The sequence below is a fragment of the Pan paniscus genome, chromosome 20 (genome assembly GCF_029289425.2).
Source record: "Pan paniscus chromosome 20, NHGRI_mPanPan1-v2.0_pri, whole genome shotgun sequence".
Lineage (NCBI taxonomy): Eukaryota > Metazoa > Chordata > Mammalia > Primates > Hominidae > Pan > Pan paniscus.
In genome coordinates, this window is record NC_073269.2 from 11,595,863 (window position 1) to 11,621,206 (window position 25,344).

At 45.7% G+C, this 25,344-nt stretch overlaps 3 protein-coding genes across 3 annotated transcripts; all 3 read right to left on the reverse strand.

The window, feature by feature from the left end:
• Window positions 1-3,230, reverse strand: LOC134729618 (putative methyl-CpG-binding domain protein 3-like 3). Its single transcript, XM_063600104.1, has one exon. It carries the CDS (start codon window positions 3,215-3,217, stop codon window positions 2,654-2,656), a length of 564 nt encoding a protein of 187 aa, XP_063456174.1. The 5' UTR covers window positions 3,218-3,230; the 3' UTR covers window positions 1-2,653.
• A 5,385-nt stretch (window positions 3,231-8,615) lies between these two features.
• Window positions 8,616-16,323, reverse strand: LOC129394688 (putative methyl-CpG-binding domain protein 3-like 3). The gene is made up of 2 exons (XM_063600703.1): window positions 16,219-16,323; window positions 8,616-13,043 (listed from the first exon to the last, which is right to left on the reverse strand). The coding sequence occupies exons 1-2, from the start codon at window positions 16,321-16,323 to the stop codon at window positions 12,462-12,464; spliced, it is 687 nt and encodes a 228-aa protein (XP_063456773.1). The 3' UTR covers window positions 8,616-12,461.
• Window positions 16,324-18,437: 2,114 nt separating this feature from the next.
• Window positions 18,438-23,235, reverse strand: LOC129394689 (putative methyl-CpG-binding domain protein 3-like 3). The gene has a single exon (XM_063600105.1). The coding sequence runs from the start codon at window positions 22,846-22,848 to the stop codon at window positions 22,285-22,287; it is 564 nt and encodes a 187-aa protein (XP_063456175.1). The 5' UTR covers window positions 22,849-23,235; the 3' UTR covers window positions 18,438-22,284.
• Between the last annotated feature and the right edge of the window lie 2,109 nt (window positions 23,236-25,344).

Below are 25,344 nucleotides of genomic sequence, written 5' to 3' on the forward strand. Positions count from 1 at the left end.
CGTAGTGGCTCATGCCTGTAATCCCAGCACTTTGGGAGGCCAAGGCAGGTGGATAACGAGGTCAGGAGATCAAGACCATCCTGGGTAACACGGTGAAACCCTGTCTCTACTAAAAATACAAAAAATAGCGGGTATGGTGGTGGGCACCTGTAGTCCCAGCTACTTGGGAGGCAGAGGCAGGAGAATGGCATGAACCTGGGAGGTGGAGCTTGCAGTGAGCTGAGATAGCGCCCCTGCACTCCAGCCTGAGTGACAGAGCGAGACGCTGTCTCAAAACAAAACAATACAAAACAAAAAAACAAAAAAAAACCCCCACACACCTGGGTGCAGTGGCTCGCGCCTCTAATCGCAGCACTTTGACAGGCCGAGAAAGGTGAATTGGTTGAGGCCAGGAGTTCGAGGCCAGCCTGGCCAACATGATGAAACCCTGTTTCTACTAAAAATGCAAAAATTAGCCAGGCATGGTGGTGGGCACCTGTAATCTCAGCTACTTGGGAGGCTGAGGTACATGAATCCCTTGAACCTGGGAGGTGGAGGTTGCAGTGATCTGAGATCACGCCACTGCACTCCAGCCGGGGCGAGAGTGAGAATTTGTCTCAAAACAAACAAACACCCAACACCTGATAGATAAACAGATAAAAAAATACAATTTCTGCAGCCTTGGTCTCTGCAGTGACTACTCAGTTTTTTCTTATGATTTTTCACAATCTTTTCCTTGCGTAAATCCTCCTGGTTTGATTTTTGGGGATGCAGAGAAATACTGGCTATTTTGCCAATTTGGACCTGGGACTAGGAAGTTTAAGACACAATTAGGGCCGGGTGCGGTGGCTCACGCCTGTAATCCCAGCACTTTGGGAGGCCAAAGCAGGAGGATCATGAAGTCAGGAGCTGAGACCGTCCTGGCTCACACTGTGAAACCCCGTCTCTACTAAAAAATACAAAAAAAATTAGCTGGGCGTGATGGTGGGGGCCTGTAGTTCCAGCTACTCGGGAGGCTGAGGCAGGAGAATGGCGTGAACCCAGGAGACAGAACTTGCAGTGAGCTGAGATCGCGCCACTGCACTCCAGCCTGGGCGACAGAGTGAGACTCCGTCTCAAATTAAAAAAAAAAAAAAAAAAAGACACAATTAGCTTACAGATTTAATCATGTAGGGCAATTTCAAGGTACTGATGTCTCCCTCAGCACCTCAGCAAACTCCATTATACGGATGCAAATGATCCTGCCTGGGATCCAGACACCAGTCCTTTTAAATTTTACTGTGAAATTCAAATGAGCTGCAAAATCTGAGACCCCCTGAAATGACAGAAATGTCCTCTTCTTGACTTAGAAATGAAGGACTTAGAGTTCTTTTTTTTTTTTTTTCTGAGTTAGAATCTGGCTCTGTCACCCAGGCTGGAGTGCAGTGGTGTGATCTCAGCTCACTGCAAATTCCGCCTCCCGGATTCAAGCAATTCTCCTGCCTCAGCCTCTCGAGTCACTGTTATTACAGGTGCCCACCACCAAGCCTAGCTAACTTTTGTATTTTTTTTTTTTTCGAAACAGAGTCTTGCTCTGTCGTGCAGGCTGGAGTGCACTGGTGCGATCTCGGCTCACTGCAACCTCTGCCCCCCCGGGTTCAAGCAATTATCCTGCCTCAGCCTCCTGAGTAGCTGGGATTACAGGCACCCGCCACCACGCCCAGCGAATTTTTGTATTTTTAGTAGAGATGAGGTTTCACCATGTTGGCCAGGCTGGTCTTAAACTCCTGACCTCAAGTGATCCAACCACCACGGCCTCCTAAAGTGCTAGGATTACAGGCGTGAGCCACCACACCCGGCCTAATTTTTGTGTTTTTAGTAGAGATGGGGTTTCACCAAGTTGGCCAGGCTGGTCACAAACTCCTGACCTCAAACGATCTGTCCGCCTCGGCCTCCCAAAGTGCTGGGATAACAGGTGTAAACCACCCTGCCCTGGCAGGACTTGGAGTTCTTCAAAATAATAATAACAATAAATTCTGTTTGGGAGGCTGAGGTGGGCAGATCACTTGAGGTCAGGACAAGACCAGCCTGGCCAACATGATGAAACCCTGACTCTACCAAGAATACAAAAATTAGCTGGGCGTGGCTGGGCGCGGTGGCTCATGCCTGTAATCCCAGCACTTTGGGAGGCTGAGGCAGGTGGATCACCTGAGGTCGGGAGTTTGAGACCAGCCTGGCCGACATGGTGATACCTCGTCTCTACTAAAAAAAATACAAACAATAGCCGGATGTGGTGGCAGGCGCCTGTAATCCCAGCTACTTGGAACTTGGAAGGCTGAGGCAGGAGAATTGCTTGAACCTGGGAGGTGGAGGTTGCAGTGAGCCGAGATCATGTCATTGCACTCCAGCCTGGGCAACAGAGCAAGACTCCGTCTCAAAACAAACAAACAAACAAAAAAAACCCAATTAATTAAAATCATGGTAAACAGAAACTGAGATGTACAGTGACATGTAAAGGTCTCCTTCCTCATCCCATAAAACCCAATTTCTCACCACAAAACCATCCACTCCTTACACCTGTTGCCTTTCAAATACTTTTATTAAAGAACTGGTGGGGAAGGGAAAAGGGTGACAATTCAGAGTAGGAATGAGGATGGGCATTAAAAGAAAGGGACCGAAAGCCCGGGACTGCGCTTCATCTACATGTCAGCATTTCTGCCTGCCTGGCCAGCCTGTCTGCCTGCAAGGCCTTGGCCAGTCTCTCCCTGGCTTTCTTCACCCTCCTGGCCTGTCTCCGGATATCTGCAGGAGTCACCAATTGGCCAGAGAGGGGCGGTGGGAGCTGACAACCCATTCCTGGGGTTGGCCCCCCTGCCACAGCTGGAAACTGCCCAGGGGTGGGCTCAAGCGGGCTGTGGACACGCTCAGCACCAGCTCTGTCCAGAGATTCACTGGCCGTCCCCGCTGCAAGGATACTTAAGACGCTCTCCAAATGCAGTGGACTTGAACCTTCTCCTTGGCTGCTGCAGGGCTGCAGGGCGTGCAGTCTCCGGTAGGCGCAGAGTTGCTGCGGCTTCTCCAGGTGCTCATCCCCTTTTCTGCGTCTGACCTGGTTGTCAGGATGAGACCTGATCCTCGTCACCGGCCTCTGGAAGATGCAGCTGGTGAGTCTCATGGGGAGAGCAGACCTCGCAGCTCGTCTCCGATGGGCCTTGGCCATGTGGATTTCTCGTTTCTTCTGTAAAGCCCAGGGCATCATGTTTCTTTTGAGCTTCCCCTTTCAAAAGAAAAGAAAATGTGAAATTTCAACCAAATGGAGACAGGAGAAGATCAGCTGTGGGGGGCTTCTCTCAGCTCAGTGGAATCTTCCCACCAGCCTCTCTTTCTGGGGAAATGTGTCTCAAATGGCAGTGTACATCCTCAGGGTTTGCTAAAGTCAGATATGTGGACCTGAAGCCAAGTAAGTCTGGGGTGGACCCTAGAGTCTGCATTTCTCCGTGTGACCCTGATGCTGCTGGCAGGAGCTCCAGGTATTGACACTGGGTCCTGGGACCTCATCGGGTTGATGCGAGTCCAGGACTAAATGCTCAAGGTCATGACCCAGGGTCAGTTCCAGACCTTGTCCCTCCTCATCCTCCTCAGAGGTCACCCCTCTCTTCTCTTCCCTGCCACTGTCAGCTACACAGATGCTGGTGCCTCCTAACCCATCCCCAACAGGACACCGGGATCCCAGACTTCCCTGTTCACCAAGACCTCACGCTTCTCTGTATCTCTTTCTGCTGTGCTTCAGGACACAACATCATTTTCATAGCTCCTTGACTCTCTGGTTTCCAAAGAAATCGTGCACTCGCCACCTTAAATACTCACTGCCACACCCAGATCCCACCTTCACCTGAACACCTCCTGCTCATGAAGAAAAACCTCAGAAACACCATGTTTGCCTTCTGTTTCTAAGAAGCTCAATTAACTAGAGTTATACCAGGAGAGAATCTTTTGATGACATACTGAGAAAGATGATCAAGCGCCTCCTAAGATTTGACGTCCTTTCTTGCTCTAACTCAATTGGAAGACTCTAGTCTCATAAAGCTGTTTCCCCCACAAACCTCATCAGTGCACTTTCCATTTTAAAGCCTTCGTTTCTGTCCTTCTCATTTCATTTTTTGTTGTCCTGGCATAAAGATTAATACTACCCCTTACAGTACCCCTGGCATAAAGATTAATACTGACCCAAGATGTTCCCCTTCGGAGGGAAAATTATTTAGTCCCCTTAGTTACAGGGCACTTATGATGTGCCAAGCTGTGCAGTAGAACCCCTGATCCAGAAGTAAACTTCATAAATCACCACTCTGTTGATTTTCATCTTGGTGAGAAGGAAGACATAATAAACGCACTAAAAACAAATTTCTAGTGGAATATCAGATATAAGTAAGTTCCATGATGAAGAAGAAGGGAGTGACAGAGAGGGACGGAAGGAGGAGAAACAGAGAAACAGAAAAGAAATTCACTACAATGAATCGTGACAGTGAGTTTAGGGAATAAGCAACTCATCATGAAATTTTACCAGAGAACTAATTTTTTTTGTTTTTTGTTTTTCTAAAAAAACGGACCAAGCAACTTCTGGTTCAGGAGCTTTCCAGAGAGGGAGACAATTTGAAGACTGCAAGGCCAAATAATACTTCTTCCCTTTCCTAGTGATGTTGGATTTTTTAAAAAAAAATCAAAACTATTATCCCCATACAGTTTCATAGGCAAAAATGAGAATACTATGAACATTATTCAACAAATATTAACACCCGAGGTATAACTTTCCACAACATCCAGTTTTAAGAACAACCCACTGCTAACTGTAAAGCTGTCTTACAGAAAGAAAAAGGACACATATGGACATTCCTGTAATCAATAAAAATCCCGTACTCACCAGAACAGGTGGGCTCGGAAAAGAGGTGAACGCAGGCACTCCCATAGCCGTAGAGTTTCTCTTGCTGACCCCACTCTTGAGATGCAGACAACCCTTGGCTTGCCGGAAAATGCAGTGACTTCTGCATCTGGTTCCCCTTTTTATAGAGAAAGCGAGTGATAATGCAATCAGTGGATAATCCACAGGGAACACCCTGTCTCCGCCCATTGGATTTGAGGCATTTCTAAATCTGTATACAGAAACCAATGTGGTGTTACCTACACAGAGTGTGAGTAGAGAAAGAATTTAATACGTGTGTGTGTGTGTGGCGGGGTGGTATTTACAGTTAATATCAGCATTTTAGATATGTTTCCCTTTTTCTCCCAGTTTTCCAAACATCTTTGAATACTTTCTATAGAAATAGGAATGGAATTGTCTATGTACATCAATGTTCACGTAATATTTGATTTAATAACAAAAACTAAAGACCATTTCAATGTTCTTTAAGAAAAGAAAGCCCAAAACTTTTATTCACAATCCTATAGAATATATCACACAGTTGTTGCAAAGAAATTACTACTTTGGCCGGGAGAGGTGGCTTACGCCTATAATCCCAGCACTTTGGGAGACCAAGGCAGGTAGATCACCTGAGGTCAAGATGTCGAGACCAGCCTGGCCAACATGGTGAAACCCCATTTCTACTAAAAATACAAAACTTACCCTGGTGTGGTGGCATGCACCTGTAATCCCAGCTACTCGGGAGGCTGAGGCAGGATAATCGCTTGAACCTGGGAGGCAGAAGTTGGGGTGAGCGGAGATCGCACCACTGCAGCTCAGCATGGGCGACAGAGTGAGACTCCATCTCAAAAAAAAAAAAAAAAAAAGTTCTATTTTGTGCATTTACATTTAATATAATTACCAGTAAATTTGAAATTGTTTCAATCATCTCATTTTTCCTAGGTTTTGACTTAACTGACTCACGTTCCTTTTGCCTTTACTTGACTGACTTTGAATCAAATATGTTTATTATTTTATTGTTATCTCCATGAACTTGCTAGTTACAGCCATACAAATCTGTGTAGTTATGCTAATAATTAAATCCTATACTCTGATACAATTAATTACTTTAACCCCTCCCACAAAATGCGAATACTTTAGAACACTTTTAATTCTCTTTTTAGCTGTTTCTGACTTTTGTATTACCATTCTCATGCATATTATTTCTACACATATGTTACTCTCCAGGAGACATTTCTAGTATTGCTTCATAAAGCAATATGCACTAATATTAACCTACAGATTATCTTGTGCATTCATCTTTATTCCTTTCTGCATTTCTAGCATTCAATCTGGGATTACTTCCCTGTGGACTTGAGAATTCATTCTAGTATTTTTTTTCTAATGCAATGCTGCTAACAACTAATTCTTTTCCTTTACACTTTTATTTAGGCATCTTTATTTGGGGGCAATATTGCTGTCAGGTACGGGTGTCTGGTTTGACAAATTTCTTTCAGCATATTAGAAATGGTGCCCCACTGATGTCTATCTCATTTTACCTGTGTTGAGATGTCAGCTGTCAGGCTTTTCCTTGCTTCTTTGGTTTCCACATTCTCTAAACTCTTTCTCGTTGTGGTTGGTTTGTAGGCCACAGTGTAGCTCATTATTGCTTCCTGTGTATTTCCTTTGCCTAGAGGGTGTGGAGTCAATTGCATCTGTGGGTTGATGTCTTTCATTGGTTTGGAAGGTGCATATGTCTCCTTCACTTCTGATATCCATTCTTGTCCAAGTTCTCTCTACTCTTCTTTTAATCACATCCCACTTGTCTCTGAATTTTCCAATGTTGTTCATGCTTTGGTGGGAATATTTGCTCTTGAACCTTGTTCCACTTTGCTAATCTACCTTTTTTCTAGGTTCAGTCTCATTTTAATTTTCCTTCCTTCCTTCCTTCCTTCCTTCCTTTCTGTCTTTCTCTTTCTTTCTTTCTTTCTTTTCTCTCTTTTCTTTGGAGATGGGGTCTCACTCTGTCACCCAGGCTGGAGAGCAGTGGTGGGATCTCAGCTCACTGCAACTTCTGCCTCCTGGGTTCAATGATTCTCCTGCTTCAGCCTCCCAAGTAGCTGGGACTATAGGCACATGCCACCACACCCAGCTTATTTTTGTATTTTTTGTGGAGACGGGGTTTCACCATGTTGGCCAGGGTGGTCTCGAACTACTGACCTCAAGTGATGCACCTGCCTTGGCCTCTCAAAGTGCTAGGATTACAGGCGTGAGCCACCGTGCCTGGCCTAATTTCTTATACTCTTAGTTTCAGTTCTAAGTATAAAACACAGTATATAGCTTTAATTAAAAACTAGGTAGAAGAACAGCTTCACAGTCAATGAGGAGACAATCTTCCTTCTTGATACAATGAAACTCTAAATAGAAAGGAGCAAATTCAAATTTGAACCATATTAAGATACATTAAGAGCAACTATTCATTCAAATACATCAGTAAGAGAGAAAGCGTGGAAAACCGGAGTGGGGGAAGAGGTTTTGATTCTGTAACCCCAGGAAAGTACATCAAGCCAGAGTATATATAAAAAAAAATTTTTAATATTTAAAAAAAAAAGAATAATGTCAAACAAACAGAAAAATAATGAAAACACACTTGAAACTGGGTGAAAAACTTGAATGGACCCTACACAAAAGAATATAAACAAGTGACCGTAAAAAATTATTATTATTATTATTATTATCATTAATTTTCAGGTGGAGTCTTGTTCTGTCACCCAGGCTGGAGTGCAGTGGCACGATCTTGGCTCAGCGCAACTCTGCCTTCTGGGTTCAAGCGATTCTCCTGCCTCAGCCTCCTGAGTAGGTGGGATTACAGGCTCCCACCACCACGTCCAGCTAATTTTTGTATTTTAAGTAGACACAGGGTTTTACCATGTTGCCCAGGCTGGTCTTGAACGCCTGACCTCAAGTGATCCACCCGCCTTGGCCTCCCAAATTGCTGAGATTATAGGCACGAGCTACCGCGCCCGGCCTAAATGACCAGCAAAATTTGAGCAAATGTTTAACCCTTTTAGCTTCAGGGAAATGCTAAAAAAATAAAAATTACAATAAGATACTATTATATAGATATCAACTTAGCTAAAGGGAAAAACACAGAAACACCAAGTGCTGACTAGATTATGGAGGGACCAGTCTTTCCTGTAAGGATAGTGGGAGTTTAAATTGGAATAACCACTTTGGAAAACTATATGCAAACATCTATTAAAGCTGTATAGGGCCAGGCATGGTGGTTTATGCCTGTAATCCCAGCATTTTGGGAAGCAGAGGTGGGAGGATCGCTTGAGCTCAGTAGTCTAGAACCAACTTGGACAACATAGGAAGACCTTATCTCTACAAAAAATGAAAAATAAGCATTGTGAGGCATGGCGATGCCTACCTGTAGTCCCATCTACTTAGGAGGCTGAAGTGGGAGGACCACTTGAGCCCAGGAGATCAAGGCTGTAGTGAGTTGTGATTGAGCTACTGCACTCCAGCCTGGGTGACAGAGCAAGACCCTGTCTCAAAAACAAAAGCTGTAGGCTGGGCACAGTGGCTTACACCTGTAATCCCAGCACTTCAGGAGGCTGAAGCGCACGGATTACTTGAGGTCAGGAGTTTGAGACCAGCCTGGCCAACATGGTGAAACCTCCTCTCTATTGAAAATACAAAAGAATTAGCCAGGCATGGTGGCGTACGCCTGTAGTCTCAGCTACTCGGGAGGCTGATGCAGGAGAATTGCTTGAACCCAGAGGTGGAGGTTGCGGTGAGACAAGATTGCGCCAGTGCACTCCAGCCTGGGTGAGAGAGAGACTGTCTCAAAAGAACAAACAGGCGGTGGCTCAAGCTTGTAATCCCAGCACTTTGGGAGGCCGAGGCAGGCAGATCACCTGAGATCAGGAATTCAAGACCAGCCAGGCAAACATGGTGAAACACCATCTCCACAAAAATACAAAAATTAGCTAGGCCTGATGGTGGATGCCTGTAATCCCAGCTAGTTGGGAGGCTGAGGCGGGAGAATCGCTTGAACCTGGGAGGCGAGGGTTGCAGTGAGCCGAGATCGCGCCACTACACTCCAGCCTGGGCAACAGATCGATACTCCGTCTCAAACAAACCCCAAAAGCCGTATAAACGTCTACCCTCTTCCCTTGCACACAGCATTTATCTCAACATTGTACATGCGTGCCCACCAATTTCATGTTCTGAGGGGCACAGAACCTGCAGTCATAATAGCTCTTGTCAGAAACCAGCCAATGAACAGCAGGAGAATGAATAAATACTGGGGCATCTGCACCCATCGGATCTTCTCACAGCAATCAGAGCTCACAAATGACAACCGGCACAACCTTAAGCCTTGATCTCTCAAAGCTGAGGTTAATCCAAACCCAAGACAGTGCATACCATGTGGTTCCCTACACGTGAAACAAAAACCAGCCAAACTAATCCTAGGTGCTGTTACAACAGAGGGTGCCTTCGTGGGAGGCAGGATGAGGTGGCGGGAAAAGGCACCTGGGGATGAATCCGCTATTCTATTCATTGATTTCAGTGCTGGGCATGAGTGCGTTCAGTTTGTGAAAGTTCATGAAGATGTACGTGTCTGATTTTTTGCACTTTGCTCTATGTAAGTTCTATGCCAATAACAATTGAGGAAAAGAGACTGAGATATAAACTTCCACTTATGGCCAATCTGTAGCAAACTTCCATCCCATAAAAGCAACCTCAGGAATACCGCCTTGTATACTGGGAATTTGCCGAAAGAGTAGATTTCAGCTACTCTTTCTACACACACGTACACAAAGGTAATTACATCAGGAGACAGATATGTTCCTTTGCTTCATTGTAGTAATCATTTCGCTACATATACGTGCATCAAAACATCATGTATGCCTTAAATACATACAATTAAAAACAACACAGGCCGGGCGTAGTGGCTCATGCCTGTAATCCCAGCACTTTGGGAGGCCAAGGCAGGTGGATAACGAGGTCAGGAGATCAAGACCATCCTGGGTAACACGGTGAAACCCTGTCTCTACTAAAAATACAAAAAATAGCGGGTATGGTGGTGGGCACCTGTAGTCCCAGCTACTTGGGAGGCGGAGGCAGGAGAATGGCATGAACCTGGGAGGTGGAGCTTGCAGTGAGCTGAGATAGCGCCCCTGCACTCCAGCCTGAGTGACAGAGCGAGACTCTGTCTCAAAACAAAACAATACAAAACAAAAAAACAAAAAAAAACCCCACACACCTGGGTGCAGTGGCTCGCGCCTCTAATCGCAGCACTTTGACAGGCCGAGAAAGGTGAATTGGTTGAGGCCAGGAGTTCGAGGCCAGCCTGGCCAACATGATGAAACCCTGTTTCTACTAAAAATGCAAAAATTAGCCAGGCATGGTGGTGGGCACCTGTAATCTCAGCTACTTGGGAGGCTGAGGTACATGAATCCCTTGAACCTGGGAGGTGGAGGTTGCAGTGATCTGAGATCACGCCACTGCACTCCAGCCGGGGCGAGAGTGAGAATTTGTCTCAAAACAAACAAACACCCAACACCTGATAGATAAACAGATAAAAAAATACAATTTCTGCAGCCTGGGTCTCTGCAGTGACTACTCAGTTTTTTCTTATGATTTTTCACAATCTTTTCCTTGCGTAAATCCTCCTGGTTTGATTTTTGGGGATGCAGAGAAATACTGGCTATTTTGCCAATTTGGACCTGGGACTAGGAAGTTTAAGACACAATTGGGGCCGGGTGCGGTGGCTCACGCCTGTAATCCCAGCACTTTGGGAGGCCAAAGCAGGAGGATCATGAGGTCAGGAGCTGAGACCGTCCTGGCTCACACTGTGAAACCCCGTCTCTACTAAAAAATACAAAAAAAATTAGCTGGGCGTGATGGTGGGGGCCTGTAGTTCCAGCTACTCAGGAGGCTGAGGCAGGAGAATGGCGTGAACCCACGAGACAGAACTTGCAGTGAGCTGAGATCGCGCCACTGCACTCCAGCCTGGGCGACAGAGTGAGACTCCGTCTCAAATTAAAAAAAAAAAAAAAAAAAGACACAATTAGCTTACAGATTTAATCATGTAGGGCAATTTCAAGGTACTGATGTCTCCCTCAGCACCTCAGCAAACTCCATTATACGGATGCAAATGATCCTGCCTGGGATCCAGACACCAGTCCTTTTAAATTTTACTGTGAAATTCAAATGAGCTGCAAAATCTGAGACCCCCTGAAATGACAGAAATGTCCTCTTCTTGACTTAGAAATGAAGGACTTAGAGTTCTTTTTTTTTTTTTTTTTTGAGGTACAATCTGGCTCTGTCACCCAGGCTGGAGTGCAGTGGTGTGATCTCAGCTCACTGCAAATTCCGCCTCCCGGATTCAAGCAATTCTCCTGCCTCAGCCTCTCGAGTCACTGTTATTACAGGTGCCCACCACCAAGCCTAGCTAACTTTTGCATTTTTTTTTTTTTCGAAACAGAGTCTTGCTCTGTCGTGCAGGCTGGAGTGCACTGGTGCGATCTCGGCTCACTGCAACCTCTGCCCCCCCGGGTTCAAGCAATTATCCTGCCTCAGCCTCCTGAGTAGCTGGGATTACAGGCACCCGCCACCACGCCCAGCGAATTTTTGTATTTTTAGTAGAGATGAGGTTTCACCATGTTGGCCAGGCTGGTCTTAAACTCCTGACCTCAAGTGATCCAACCACCACGGCCTCCTAAAGTGCTAGGATTACAGGCGTGAGCCACCACACCCGGCCTAATTTTTGTGTTTTTAGTAGAGATGGGGTTTCACCAAGTTGGCCAGGCTGGTCACAAACTCCTGACCTCAAACGATCTGTCCGCCTCGGCCTCCCAAAGTGCTGGGATAACAGGTGTAAACCACCCTGCCCTGGCAGGACTTGGAGTTCTTCAAAATAATAATAACAATAAATTCTGTTTGGGAGGCTGAGGTGGGCAGATCACTTGAGGTCAGGACAAGACCAGCCTGGCCAACATGATGAAACCCTGACTCTACCAAGAATACAAAAATTAGCTGGGCGTGGCTGGGCGCGGTGGCTCATGCCTGTAATCCCAGCACTTTGGGAGGCTGAGGCAGGTGGATCACCTGAGGTCGGGAGTTTGAGACCAGCCTGGCCGACATGGTGATACCTCGTCTCTACTAAAAAAAATACAAACAATAGCCGGATGTGGTGGCAGGCGCCTGTAATCCCAGCTACTTGGAACTTGGAAGGCTGAGGCAGGAGAATTGCTTCAACCTGGGAGGTGGAGGTTGCAGTGAGCCGAGACCATGTCATTGCACTCCAGCCTGGGCAACAGAGCAAGACTCCGTCTCAAAACAAACAAACAAACAAAAAAAACCCAATTAATTAAAATCATGGTAAACAGAAACTGAGATGTACAGTGACATGTAAAGGTCTCCTTCCTCATCCCATAAAACCCAATTTCTCACCACAAAACCATCCACTCCTTACACCTGTTGCCTTTCAAATACTTTTATTAAAGAACTGGGGGGGAAGGGAAAAGTGTGACAATTCAGAGTAGGAATGAGGATGGGCATTAAAAGAAAGGGACCGAAAGCCCAGGACTGCGCTTCATCTACATGTCAGCATTTCTGCCTGCCTGGCCAGCCTGTCTGCCTGCAAGGCCTTGGCCAGTCTCTCCCTGGCTTTCTTCACCCTCCTGGCCTGTCTCCGGATATCTGCAGGAGTCACCAATTGGCCAGAGAGGGGCGGTGGGAGCTGACAACCCATTCCTGGGGTTGGCCCCCCTGCCACAGCTGGAAACTGCCCAGGGGTGGGCTCAAGCGGGCTGTGGACACGCTCAGCACCAGCTCTGTCCAGAGATTCACTGGCCGTCCCCGCTGCAAGGATACTTAAGACGCTCTCCAAATGCAGTGGACTTGAACCTTCTCCTTGGCTGCTGCAGGGCTGCAGGGCCTGCAGTCTCCGGTAGGCGCAGAGTTGCTGCGGCTTCTCCAGGTGCTCATCCCCTTTTCTGCGTCTGACCTGGTTGTCAGGATGAGACCTGATCCTCGTCACCGGCCTCTGGAAGATGCAGCTGGTGAGTCTCATGGGGAGAGCAGACCTCGCAGCTCTTCTCCGATGGGCCTTGGCCATGTGGATTTCTCGTTTCTTCTGTAAAGCCCAGGGCATCATGTTTCTTTTGAGCTTCCCCTTTCAAAAGAAAAGAAAATGTGAAATTTCAACCAAATGGAGACAGGAGAAGATCAGCTGTGGGGGGCTTCTCTCAGCTCAGTGGAATCTTCCCACCAGCCTCTCTTTCTGGGGAAATGTGTCTCAGATGGCAGTGTACATCCTCAGGGTTTGCTAAAGTCAGATATGTGGACCTGAAGCCAAGTAAGTCTGGGGTGGACCCTAGAGTCTGCATTTCTCCGTGTGACCCTGATGCTGCTGGCAGGAGCTCCAGGTATTGACACTGGGTCCTGGGACCTCATCGGGCTGATGCGAGTCCAGGACTAAATGCTCAAGGTCATGACCCAGGGTCAGTTCCAGACCTTGTCCCTCCTCATCCTCCTCAGAGGACACCCCTCTCTTCTCTTCCCTGCCACTGTCAGCTACACAGATGCTGGTGCCTCCTAACCCATCCCCAACAGGACACCGGGATCCCAGACTTCCCTGTTCACCAAGACCTCACGCTTCTCTGTATCTCTTTCTGCTGTGCTTCAGGACACAACATCATTTTCATAGCTCCTTGACTCTCTGGTTTCCAAAGAAATCGTGCACTCGCCACCTTAAATACTCACTGCCACACCCAGATCCCACCTTCACCTGAACACCTCCTGCTCATGAAGAAAAACCTCAGAAACACCATGTTTGCCTTCTGTTTCTAAGAAGCTCAATTAACTAGAGTTATACCAGGAGAGAATCTTTTGATGACATACTGAGAAAGATGATCAAGCGCCTCCTAAGATTTGACGTCCTTTCTTGCTCTAACTCAATTGGAAGACTCTAGTCTCATAAAGCTGTTTCCCCCACAAACCTCATCAGTGCACTTTCCATTTTAAAGCCTTCGTTTCTGTCCTTCTCATTTCATTTTTTGTTGTCCTGGCATAAAGTTTAATACTACCCCTTACAGTACCCCTGGCATGAAGATTAATACTGACCCAAGATGTTCCCCTTTGGAGGGAAAATTATTTAGTCCCCTTAGTTACAGGGCACTTATGATGTGCCAAGCTGTGCAGTAGAACCCCTGATCCAGAAGTAAACTTCATAAATCACCACTCTGTAGATTTTCATCTTGGTGAGAAGGAAGACATTATAAACGCACTAAAAACAAATTTCTGGTGGAATATCAGATATAAGTAAGTTCCATGATGAAGAAGAAGGGAGTGACAGAGAGGGACGGAAGGAGGAGAAACAGAGAAACAGAAAAGAAATTCACTACAATGAATCGTGACAGTGAGTTTAGGGAATAAGCAACTCATCGTGAAATTTTACCAGAGAACTAAATTTTTTTGTTTTTTGTTTTTTTAAAAAAACGGACCAAGCAATTTCTGGTTCAGGAGCTTTCCAGAGAGGGAGACAATTTGAAGACTGCAAGGCCAAATAATACTTCTTCCCTTTCCTAGTGATGTTGGATTTTTTAAAAAAAAATCAAAACTATTATCCCCATACAGTTTCATAGGCAAAAATGAGAATACTATGAACATTATTCAACAAATATTAACACCCGAGGTATAACTTTCCACAACATCCAGTTTTAAGAACAACCCACTGCTAACTGTAAAGCTGTCTTACAGAAAGAAAAAGGACACATATGGACATTCCTGTAATCAATAAAAATCCCGTACTCACCAGAACAGGTGGGCTCGGAAAAGAGGTGAACGCAGGCACTCCCATAGCCGTAGAGTTTCTCTTGCTGACCCCACTCTTGAGATGCAGACAACCCTTGGCTTGCCGGAAAATGCAGTGACTTCTGCATCTGGTTCCCCTTTTTATAGAGAAAGCGAGTGATAATGCAATCAGTGGATAATCCACAGGGAACACCCTGTCTCCGCCCATTGGATTTGAGGCATTTCTAAATCTGTATACAGAAACCAATGTGGTGTTACCTACACAGAGTGTGAGTAGAGAAAGAATTTAATACGTGTGTGTGTGTGTGGCGGGGTGGTATTTACAGTTAATATCAGCATTTTAGATATGTTTCCCTTTTTCTCCCAGTTTTCCAAACATCTTTGAATACTTTCTATAGAAATAGGAATGGAATTGTCTATGTACATAAATGTTCACGTAATATTTGATTTAATAACAAAAACTAAAGACCATTTAAATGTTCTTTAAGAAAAGAAAGCCCAAAACTTTTATTCACAATCCTATAGAATATATCACACAGTTGTTGCAAAGAAATTACTACTTTGGCCGGGAGAGGTGGCTTACGCCTATAATCCCAGCACTTTGGGAGACCAAGGCAGGTAGATCACCTGAGGTCAAGATGTCGAGACCAGCCTGGCCAACATGGTGAAACCCCATTTCTACTAAAAATACAAAACTTACCCTGGTGTGGTGGCATGCACCTGTAATCCCAGCTACTCGGGAGGCTGAGGCAGGATAATCGCTTGAACCTGGGAGGCAGAGGTTGCGGTGAGCGGAGATCGCACCACTGCAGCTCAGCATGGGCGACAGAGTGAGACTCCATCTCAAAAAAAAAAAAAAAAAAGTTCTATTTTGTGCATTTACATTTAATATAATTACCAGTAAATTTGAAATTGTTTCAATCATCTCATTTTTCCTAGGTTTTGACTTAACTGACTCACGTTCCTTTTGCCTTTACTTGACTGACTTTGAATCAAATATGTTTATTATTTTATTGTTATCTCCATGAACTTGCTAGTTACAGCCATACAAATCTGTGTAGTTATGCTAATAATTAAATCCTATACTCTGATACAGTTAATTACTTTAACCCCTCCCACAAAATGCGAATACTTTAGAACACTTTTAATTCTCTTTTTAGCTGTTTCTGACTTTTGTATTACCATTCTCATGCATGTTATTTCTACACATATTTTACTCTCCAGGAGACATTTCTAGTATTGCTTCATAAAGCAATATGCACTAATATTTACCTACAGATTATCTTGTGCATTCATCTTTATTCCTTTCTGCATTTCTAGCATTCAATCTGGGATTATTTCCCTGTGGACTTGAGAATTCTTTCTAGTATTTTTTTTCTAATGCAATGCTGCTAACAACTAATTCTTTTCCTTTACACTTTTATTTAGGCATCTTTATTTGGGGGCAATATTGCTGTGAGGTACGGGTGTCTGGTTTGACAAATTTCTTTCAGCATATTAGAAATGGTGCCCCACTGATGTCTATCTCATTTTACCTGTGTTGAGATGTCAGCTGTCAGGCTTTTCCTTGCTTCTTTGGTTTCCACATTCTCTAAACTCTTTCTCGTTGTGGTTGGTTTGTAGGCCACAGTGTAGCTCATTATTGCTTCCTGTGTATTTCCTTTGCCTAGAGGGTGTGGAGTCAATTGCATCTGTGGGTTGATGTCTTTCATTGGTTTGGAAGGTGCATATGTCTCCTTCACTTCTGATATCCATTCTTGTCCAAGTTCTCTCTACTCTTCTTTTAATCACATCCCACTTGTCTCTGAATTTTCCAATGTTGTTCATGCTTTGGTGGGAATATTTGCTCTTGAACCTTGTTCCACTTTGCTAATCTACCTTTTTTCTAGGTTCAGTCTCATTTTAATTTTCCTTCTTTCCTTCCTTCCTTCCTTCCTTCCTTCCTTCCTTTCTTTCTTTCTTTCTCTTTCTTTCTTTCTTTCTTTTCTCTCTTTTCTTTGGAGATGGGGTCTCACTCTGTCACCCAGGCTGGAGAGCAGTGGTGGGATCTCAGCTCACTGCAACCTCTGCCTCCTGGGTTCAATGATTCTCCTGCTTCAGCTTCCCAAGTAGCTGGGACTATAGGCACATGCCACCACACCCAGCTTATTTTTGTATTTTTTGTGGAGACGGGGTTTCACCATGTTGGCCAGGGTGGTCTCGAACTACTGACCTCAAGTGATTCACCTGCCTTGGCCTCTAAAAGTGCTAGGAGTACAGGCGTGAGCCACCGTGCCTGGCCTAATTTCTTATACTCTTAGTTTCAGTTCTAAGTATAAAACACAGTATATAGCTTTAATTAAAAACTAGGTAGAAGAACAGCTTCACAGTCAATGAGGAGACAATCTTCCTTCTTGATACAATGAAACTCTAAATAGAAAGGAGCAAATTCAAATTTGAACCATATTAAGATACATTAAGAGCAACTATTCATTCAAATACATCAGTAAGAGAGAAAGCGTGGAAAACCGGAGTGGGGGAAGAGGTTTTGATTCTGTACCCCCAGGAAAGTACATCAAGCCAGAGTATATATAAAAAAAAATTTTAATATTTAAAAAAAAAAGAATAATGTCAAACAAACAGAAAAATAATGAAAACACACTTGAAACTGGGTGAAAAACTTGAATGGACCCTACACAAAAGAATATAAACAAGTGACCGTAAAAAATTATTATTATTATTATTATTATCATTAATTTTCAGGTGGAGTCTTGTTCTGTCACCCAGGCTGGAGTGCAGTGGCACGATCTTGGCTCAGCGCAACTCTGCCTTCTGGGTTCAAGCGATTCTCCTGCCTCAGCCTCCTGAGTAGGTGGGATTACAGGCTCCCACCACCACGTCCAGCTAATTTTTGTATTTTAAGTAGACACAGGGTTTTACCATGTTGCCCAGGCTGGTCTTGAACGCCTGACCTCAAGTGATCCACCCGCCTTGGCCTCCCAAATTGCTGAGATTACAGGCATGAGCTACCGCGCCCGGCCTAAATGACCAGCAAAATTTGAGCAAATGTTTAACCCTTTTAGCTTCAGGGAAATGCTAAAAAAATAAAAATTACAATAAGATACTATTATATAGATATCAACTTAGCTACAGGGAAAAACACAGAAACACCAAGTGCTGACTAGATTATGGAGGGACCAGTCTTTCCTGTAAGGATAGTGGGAGTTTAAATTGGAATAACCACTTTGGAAAACTATATGCAAACATCTATTAAAGCTGTATAGGGCCAGGCATGGTGGTTTATGCCTGTAATCCCAGCATTTTGGGAAGCAGAGGTGGGAGGATCGCTTGAGCTCAGTAGTCTAGAACCAACTTGGACAACATAGGAAGACCTTATCTCTACAAAAAATGAAAAATAAGCATTGTGAGGCATGGCGATGCCTGCCTGTAGTCCCATCTACTTAGGAGGCTGAAGTGGGAGGACCACTTGAGCCCAGGAGATCAAGGCTGTAGTGAGTTGTGATTGAGCTACTGCACTCCAGCCTGGGTGACAGAGCAAGACCCTGTCTCAAAAACAAAAGCTGTAGGCTGGGCACAGTGGCTTACACCTGTAATCCCAGCACTTCAGGAGGCTGAAGCGCACGGATTACTTGAGGTCAGGAGTTTGAGACCAGCCTGGCCAACATGGTGAAACCTCCTCTCTATTGAAAATACAAAAGAATTAGCCAGGCATGGTGGCGTACGCCTGTAGTCTCAGCTACTCGGGAGGCTGATGCAGGAGAATTGCTTGAACCCAGAGGTGGAGGTTGCGGTGAGACAAGATTGCGCCAGTGCACTCCAGCCTGGGTGAGAGAGAGACTGTCTCAAAAGAACAAACAGGCGGTGGCTCAAGCTTGTAATCCCAGCACTTTGGGAGGCCGAGGCAGGCAGATCACCTGAGATCAGGAATTCAAGACCAGCCAGGCAAACATGGTGAAACACCATCTCCACAAAAATACAAAAATTAGCTAGGCCTGATGGTGGATGCCTGTAATCCCAGCTAGTTGGGAGGCTGAGGCGGGAGAATCGCTTGAACCTGGGAGGCGAGGGTTGCAGTGAGCCGAGATCGCGCCACTACACTCCAGCCTGGGCAACAGATCGATACTCCGTCTCAAACAAACCCCAAAAGCCGTATAAACGTCTACCCTCTTCCCTTGCACACAGCATTTATCTCAACATTGTACATGCGTGCCCACCAATTTCATGTTCTGAGGGGCACAGAACCTGCAGTCATAATAGCTCTTGTCAGAAACCAGCCAATGAACAGCAGGAGAATGAATAAATACTGGGGCATCTGCACCCATCGGATCTTCTCACAGCAATCAGAGCTCACAAATGACAACCGGCACAACCTTAAGCCTTGATCTCTCAAAGCTGAGGTTAATCCAAACCCAAGACAGTGCATACCATGTGGTTCCCTACACGTGAAACAAAAACCAGCCAAACTAATCCTAGGTGCTGTTACAACAGAGGGTGCCTTCGTGGGAGGCAGGATGAGGTGGCGGGAAAAGGCACCTGGGGATGAATCCGCTATTCTATTCATGGATTTCAGTGCTGGGCATGAGTGCGTTCAGTTTGTGAAAGTTCATGAAGATGTACGTGTCTGATTTTTTGCACTTTGCTCTATGTAAGTTCTATGCCAATAACAATTGAGGAAAAGAGACTGAGATATAAACTTCCACTTATGGCCAATCTGTAGCAAACTTCCATCCCATAAAAGCAACCTCAGGAATACCGCCTTGTATACTGGGAATTTGCCGAAAGAGTAGATTTCAGCTACTCTTTCTACACACACGTACACAAAGGTAATTACATCAGGAGACAGATATGTTCCTTTGCTTCATTGTAGTAATCATTTCGCTACATATACGTGCATCAAAACATCATGTATGCCTTAAATACATACAATTAAAAACAACACAGGCCGGGCGTAGTGGCTCATGCCTGTAATCCCAGCACTTTGGGAGGCCAAGGCAGGTGGATAACGAGGTCAGGAGATCAAGACCATCCTGGGTAACACGGTGAAACCTTGTCTCTACTAAAAATACAAAAAATAGCGGGTATGGTGGTGGGCACCTGTAGTCCCAGCTACTTGGGAGGCGGAGGCAGGAGAATGGCATGAACCTGGGAGGTGGAGCTTGCAGTGAGCTGAGATAGCGCCCCTGCACTCCAGCCTGAGTGACAGAGCGAGACTCTGTCTCAAAACAAAACAATACAAAACAAAAAAACAAAAAAAACCCCCACACACCTGGGTGCAGTGGCTCGCGCCTCTAATCGCAGCACTTTGACAGGCCGAGAAAGGTGAATTGGTTGAGGCCAGGAGTTCGAGGCCAGCCTGGCCAACATGATGAAACCCTGTTTCTACTAAAAATGCAAAAATTAGCCAGGCATGGTGGTGGGCACCTGTAATCTCAGCTACTTGGGAGGCTGAGGTACATGAATCCCTTGAACCTGGGAGGTGGAGGTTGCAGTGATCTGAGATCACGCCACTGCACTCCAGCCGGGGCGAGAGTGAGAATTTGTCTCAAAACAAACAAACACCCAACACCTGATAGATAAACAGATAAAAAAATACAATTTCTGCAGCCTTGGTCTCTGCAGTGACTACTCAGTTTTTTCTTATGATTTTTCACAATCTTTTCCTTGCGTAAATCCTCCTGGTTTGATTTTTGGGGATGCAGAGAAATACTGGCTATTTTGCCAATTTGGACCTGGGACTAGGAAGTTTAAGACACAATTGGGGCCGGGTGCGGTGGCTCACGCCTGTAATCCCAGCACTTTGGGAGGCCAAAGCAGGAGGATCATGAGGTCAGGAGCTGAGACCGTCCTGGCTCACACTGTGAAACCCCGTCTCTACTAAAAAATACAAAAAAAATTAGCTGGGCGTGATGGTGGGGGCCTGTAGTTCCAGCTACTCAGGAGGCTGAGGCAGGAGAATGGCGTGAACCCACGAGACAGAACTTGCAGTGAGCTGAGATCGCGCCACTGCACTCCAGCCTGGGCGACAGAGTGAGACTCCGTCTCAAATTAAAAAAAAAAAAAAAAAAAAGACACAATTAGCTTACAGATTTAATCATGTAGGGCAATTTCAAGGTACTGATGTCTCCCTCAGCACCTCAGCAAACTCTATTATACGGATGCAAATGATCCTGCCTGGGATCCAGACACCAGTCCTTTTAAATTTTACTGTGAAATTCAAATGAGCTGCAAAATCTGAGACCCCCTGAAATGACAGAAATGTCCTCTTCTTGACTTAGAAATGAAGGACTTAGAGTTCTTTTTTTTTTTTTTTTTTGAGGTACAATCTGGCTCTGTCACCCAGGCTGGAGTGCAGTGGTGTGATCTCAGCTCACTGCAAATTCCGCCTCCCGGATTCAAGCAATTCTCCTGCCTCAGCCTCTCGAGTCACTGTTATTACAGGTGCCCACCACCAAGCCTAGCTAACTTTTGCATTTTTTTTTTTTTCGAAACAGAGTCTTGCTCTGTCGTGCAGGCTGGAGTGCACTGGTGCGATCTCGGCTCACTGCAACCTCTGCCCCCCCGGGTTCAAGCAATTATCCTGCCTCAGCCTCCTGAGTAGCTGGGATTACAGGCACCCGCCACCACGCCCAGCGAATTTTTGTATTTTTAGTAGAGATGAGGTTTCACCATGTTGGCCAGGCTGGTCTTAAACTCCTGACCTCAAGTGATCCAACCACCACGGCCTCCTAAAGTGCTAGGATTACAGGCGTGAGCCACCACACCCGGCCTAATTTTTGTGTTTTTAGTAGAGATGGGGTTTCACCAAGTTGGCCAGGCTGGTCACAAACTCCTGACCTCAAACGATCTGTCCGCCTCGGCCTCCCAAAGTGCTGGGATAACAGGTGTAAACCACCCTGCCCTGGCAGGACTTGGAGTTCTTCAAAATAATAATAACAATAAATTCTGTTTGGGAGGCTGAGGTGGGCAGATCACTTGAGGTCAGGACAAGACCAGCCTGGCCAACATGATGAAACCCTGACTCTACCAAGAATACAAAAATTAGCTGGGCGTGGCTGGGCGCGGTGGCTCATGCCTGTAATCCCAGCACTTTGGGAGGCTGAGGCAGGTGGATCACCTGAGGTCGGGAGTTTGAGACCAGCCTGGCCGACATGGTGATACCTCGTCTCTACTAAAAAAAATACAAACAATAGCCGGATGTGGTGGCAGGCGCCTGTAATCCCAGCTACTTGGAACTTGGAAGGCTGAGGCAGGAGAATTGCTTCAACCTGGGAGGTGGAGGTTGCAGTGAGCCGAGACCATGTCATTGCACTCCAGCCTGGGCAACAGAGCAAGACTCCGTCTCAAAACAAACAAACAAACAAAAAAAACCCAATTAATTAAAATCATGGTAAACAGAAACTGAGATGTACAGTGACATGTAAAGGTCTCCTTCCTCATCCCATAAAACCCAATTTCTCACCACAAAACCATCCACTCCTTACACCTGTTGCCTTTCAAATACTTTTATTAAAGAACTGGGGGGGAAGGGAAAAGTGTGACAATTCAGAGTAGGAATGAGGATGGGCATTAAAAGAAAGGGACCGAAAGCCCAGGACTGCGCTTCATCTACATGTCAGCATTTCTGCCTGCCTGGCCAGCCTGTCTGCCTGCAAGGCCTTGGCCAGTCTCTCCCTGGCTTTCTTCACCCTCCTGGCCTGTCTCCGGATATCTGCAGGAGTCACCAATTGGCCAGAGAGGGGCGGTGGGAGCTGACAACCCATTCCTGGGGTTGGCCCCCCTGCCACAGCTGGAAACTGCCCAGGGGTGGGCTCAAGCGGGCTGTGGACACGCTCAGCACCAGCTCTGTCCAGAGATTCACTGGCCGTCCCCGCTGCAAGGATACTTAAGACGCTCTCCAAATGCAGTGGACTTGAACCTTCTCCTTGGCTGCTGCAGGGCTGCAGGGCCTGCAGTCTCCGGTAGGCGCAGAGTTGCTGCGGCTTCTCCAGGTGCTCATCCCCTTTTCTGCGTCTGACCTGGTTGTCAGGATGAGACCTGATCCTCGTCACCGGCCTCTGGAAGATGCAGCTGGTGAGTCTCATGGGGAGAGCAGACCTCGCAGCTCGTCTCCGATGGGCCTTGGCCATGTGGATTTCTCGTTTCTTCTGTAAAGCCCAGGGCATCATGTTTCTTTTGAGCTTCCCCTTTCAAAAGAAAAGAAAATGTGAAATTTCAACCAAATGGAGACAGGAGAAGATCAGCTGTGGGGGGCTTCTCTCAGCTCAGTGGAATCTTCCCACCAGCCTCTCTTTCTGGGGAAATGTGTCTCAGATGGCAGTGTACATCCTCAGGGTTTGCTAAAGTCAGATATGTGGACCTGAAGCCAAGTAAGTCTGGGGTGGACCCTAGAGTCTGCATTTCTCCGTGTGACCCTGATGCTGCTGGCAGGAGCTCCAGGTATTGACACTGGGTCCTGGGACCTCATCGGGCTGATGCGAGTCCAGGACTAAATGCTCAAGGTCATGACCCAGGGTCAGTTCCAGACCTTGTCCCTCCTCATCCTCCTCAGAGGACACCCCTCTCTTCTCTTCCCTGCCACTGTCAGCTACACAGATGCTGGTGCCTCCTAACCCATCCCCAACAGGACACCGGGATCCCAGACTTCCCTGTTCACCAAGACCTCACGCTTCTCTGTATCTCTTTCTGCTGTGCTTCAGGACACAACATCATTTTCATAGCTCCTTGACTCTCTGGTTTCCAAAGAAATCGTGCACTCGCCACCTTAAATACTCACTGCCACACCCAGATCCCACCTTCACCTGAACACCTCCTGCTCATGAAGAAAAACCTCAGAAACACCATGTTTGCCTTCTGTTTCTAAGAAGCTCAATTAACTAGAGTTATACCAGGAGAGAATCTTTTGATGACATACTGAGAAAGATGATCAAGCGCCTCCTAAGATTTGACGTCCTTTCTTGCTCTAACTCAATTGGAAGACTCTAGTCTCATAAAGCTGTTTCCCCCACAAACCTCATCAGTGCACTTTCCATTTTAAAGCCTTCGTTTCTGTCCTTCTCATTTCATTTTTTGTTGTCCTGGCATAAAGTTTAATACTACCCCTTACAGTACCCCTGGCATGAAGATTAATACTGACCCAAGATGTTCCCCTTTGGAGGGAAAATTATTTAGTCCCCTTAGTTACAGGGCACTTATGATGTGCCAAGCTGTGCAGTAGAACCCCTGATCCAGAAGTAAACTTCATAAATCACCACTCTGTAGATTTTCATCTTGGTGAGAAGGAAGACATTATAAACGCACTAAAAACAAATTTCTGGTGGAATATCAGATATAAGTAAGTTCCATGATGAAGAAGAAGGGAGTGACAGAGAGGGACGGAAGGAGGAGAAACAGAGAAACAGAAAAGAAATTCACTACAATGAATCGTGACAGTGAGTTTAGGGAATAAGCAACTCATCGTGAAATTTTACCAGAGAACTAAATTTTTTTGTTTTTTGTTTTTTTAAAAAAACGGACCAAGCAATTTCTGGTTCAGGAGCTTTCCAGAGAGGGAGACAATTTGAAGACTGCAAGGCCAAATAATACTTCTTCCCTTTCCTAGTGATGTTGGATTTTTTAAAAAAAAATCAAAACTATTATCCCCATACAGTTTCATAGGCAAAAATGAGAATACTATGAACATTATTCAACAAATATTAACACCCGAGGTATAACTTTCCACAACATCCAGTTTTAAGAACAACCCACTGCTAACTGTAAAGCTGTCTTACAGAAAGAAAAAGGACACATATGGACATTCCTGTAATCAATAAAAATCCCGTACTCACCAGAACAGGTGGGCTCGGAAAAGAGGTGAACGCAGGCACTCCCATAGCCGTAGAGTTTCTCTTGCTGACCCCACTCTTGAGATGCAGACAACCCTTGGCTTGCCGGAAAATGCAGTGACTTCTGCATCTGGTTCCCCTTTTTATAGAGAAAGCGAGTGATAATGCAATCAGTGGATAATCCACAGGGAACACCCTGTCTCCGCCCATTGGATTTGAGGCATTTCTAAATCTGTATACAGAAACCAATGTGGTGTTACCTACACAGAGTGTGAGTAGAGAAAGAATTTAATACGTGTGTGTGTGTGTGGCGGGGTGGTATTTACAGTTAATATCAGCATTTTAGATATGTTTCCCTTTTTCTCCCAGTTTTCCAAACATCTTTGAATACTTTCTATAGAAATAGGAATGGAATTGTCTATGTACATCAATGTTCACGTAATATTTGATTTAATAACAAAAACTAAAGACCATTTCAATGTTCTTTAAGAAAAGAAAGCCCAAAACTTTTATTCACAATCCTATAGAATATATCACACAGTTGTTGCAAAGAAATTACTACTTTGGCCGGGAGAGGTGGCTTACGCCTATAATCCCAGCACTTTGGGAGACCAAGGCAGGTAGATCACCTGAGGTCAAGATGTCGAGACCAGCCTGGCCAACATGGTGAAACCCCATTTCTACTAAAAATACAAAACTTACCCTGGTGTGGTGGCATGCACCTGTAATCCCAGCTACTCGGGAGGCTGAGGCAGGATAATCGCTTGAACCTGGGAGGCAGAGGTTGCGGTGAGCGGAGATCGCACCACTGCAGCTCAGCATGGGCGACAGAGTGAGACT

What these genes read in the sequence shown, in the direction of transcription:
- LOC134729618 (XM_063600104.1), bottom strand. Translation starts at nt 3,217, where the DNA reads ATGATGCCCTGGGCTTTACAGAAGAAACGAGAAATCCACATGGCCAAG.
- LOC129394688 (XM_063600703.1), bottom strand. Translation starts at nt 16,323, where the DNA reads ATGAGCTACACTGTGGCCTACAAACCAACCACAACGAGAAAGAGTTTA. An exon ending in CAGCTGACATCTCAACACAG is followed by an intron (nt 13,044 to 16,218) that starts GTAAAATGAGAT and finishes TTCTTTTGAAAG; the next exon opens with GGGAAGCTCAAAAGAAACAT.
- LOC129394689 (XM_063600105.1), bottom strand. Translation starts at nt 22,848, where the DNA reads ATGATGCCCTGGGCTTTACAGAAGAAACGAGAAATCCACATGGCCAAG.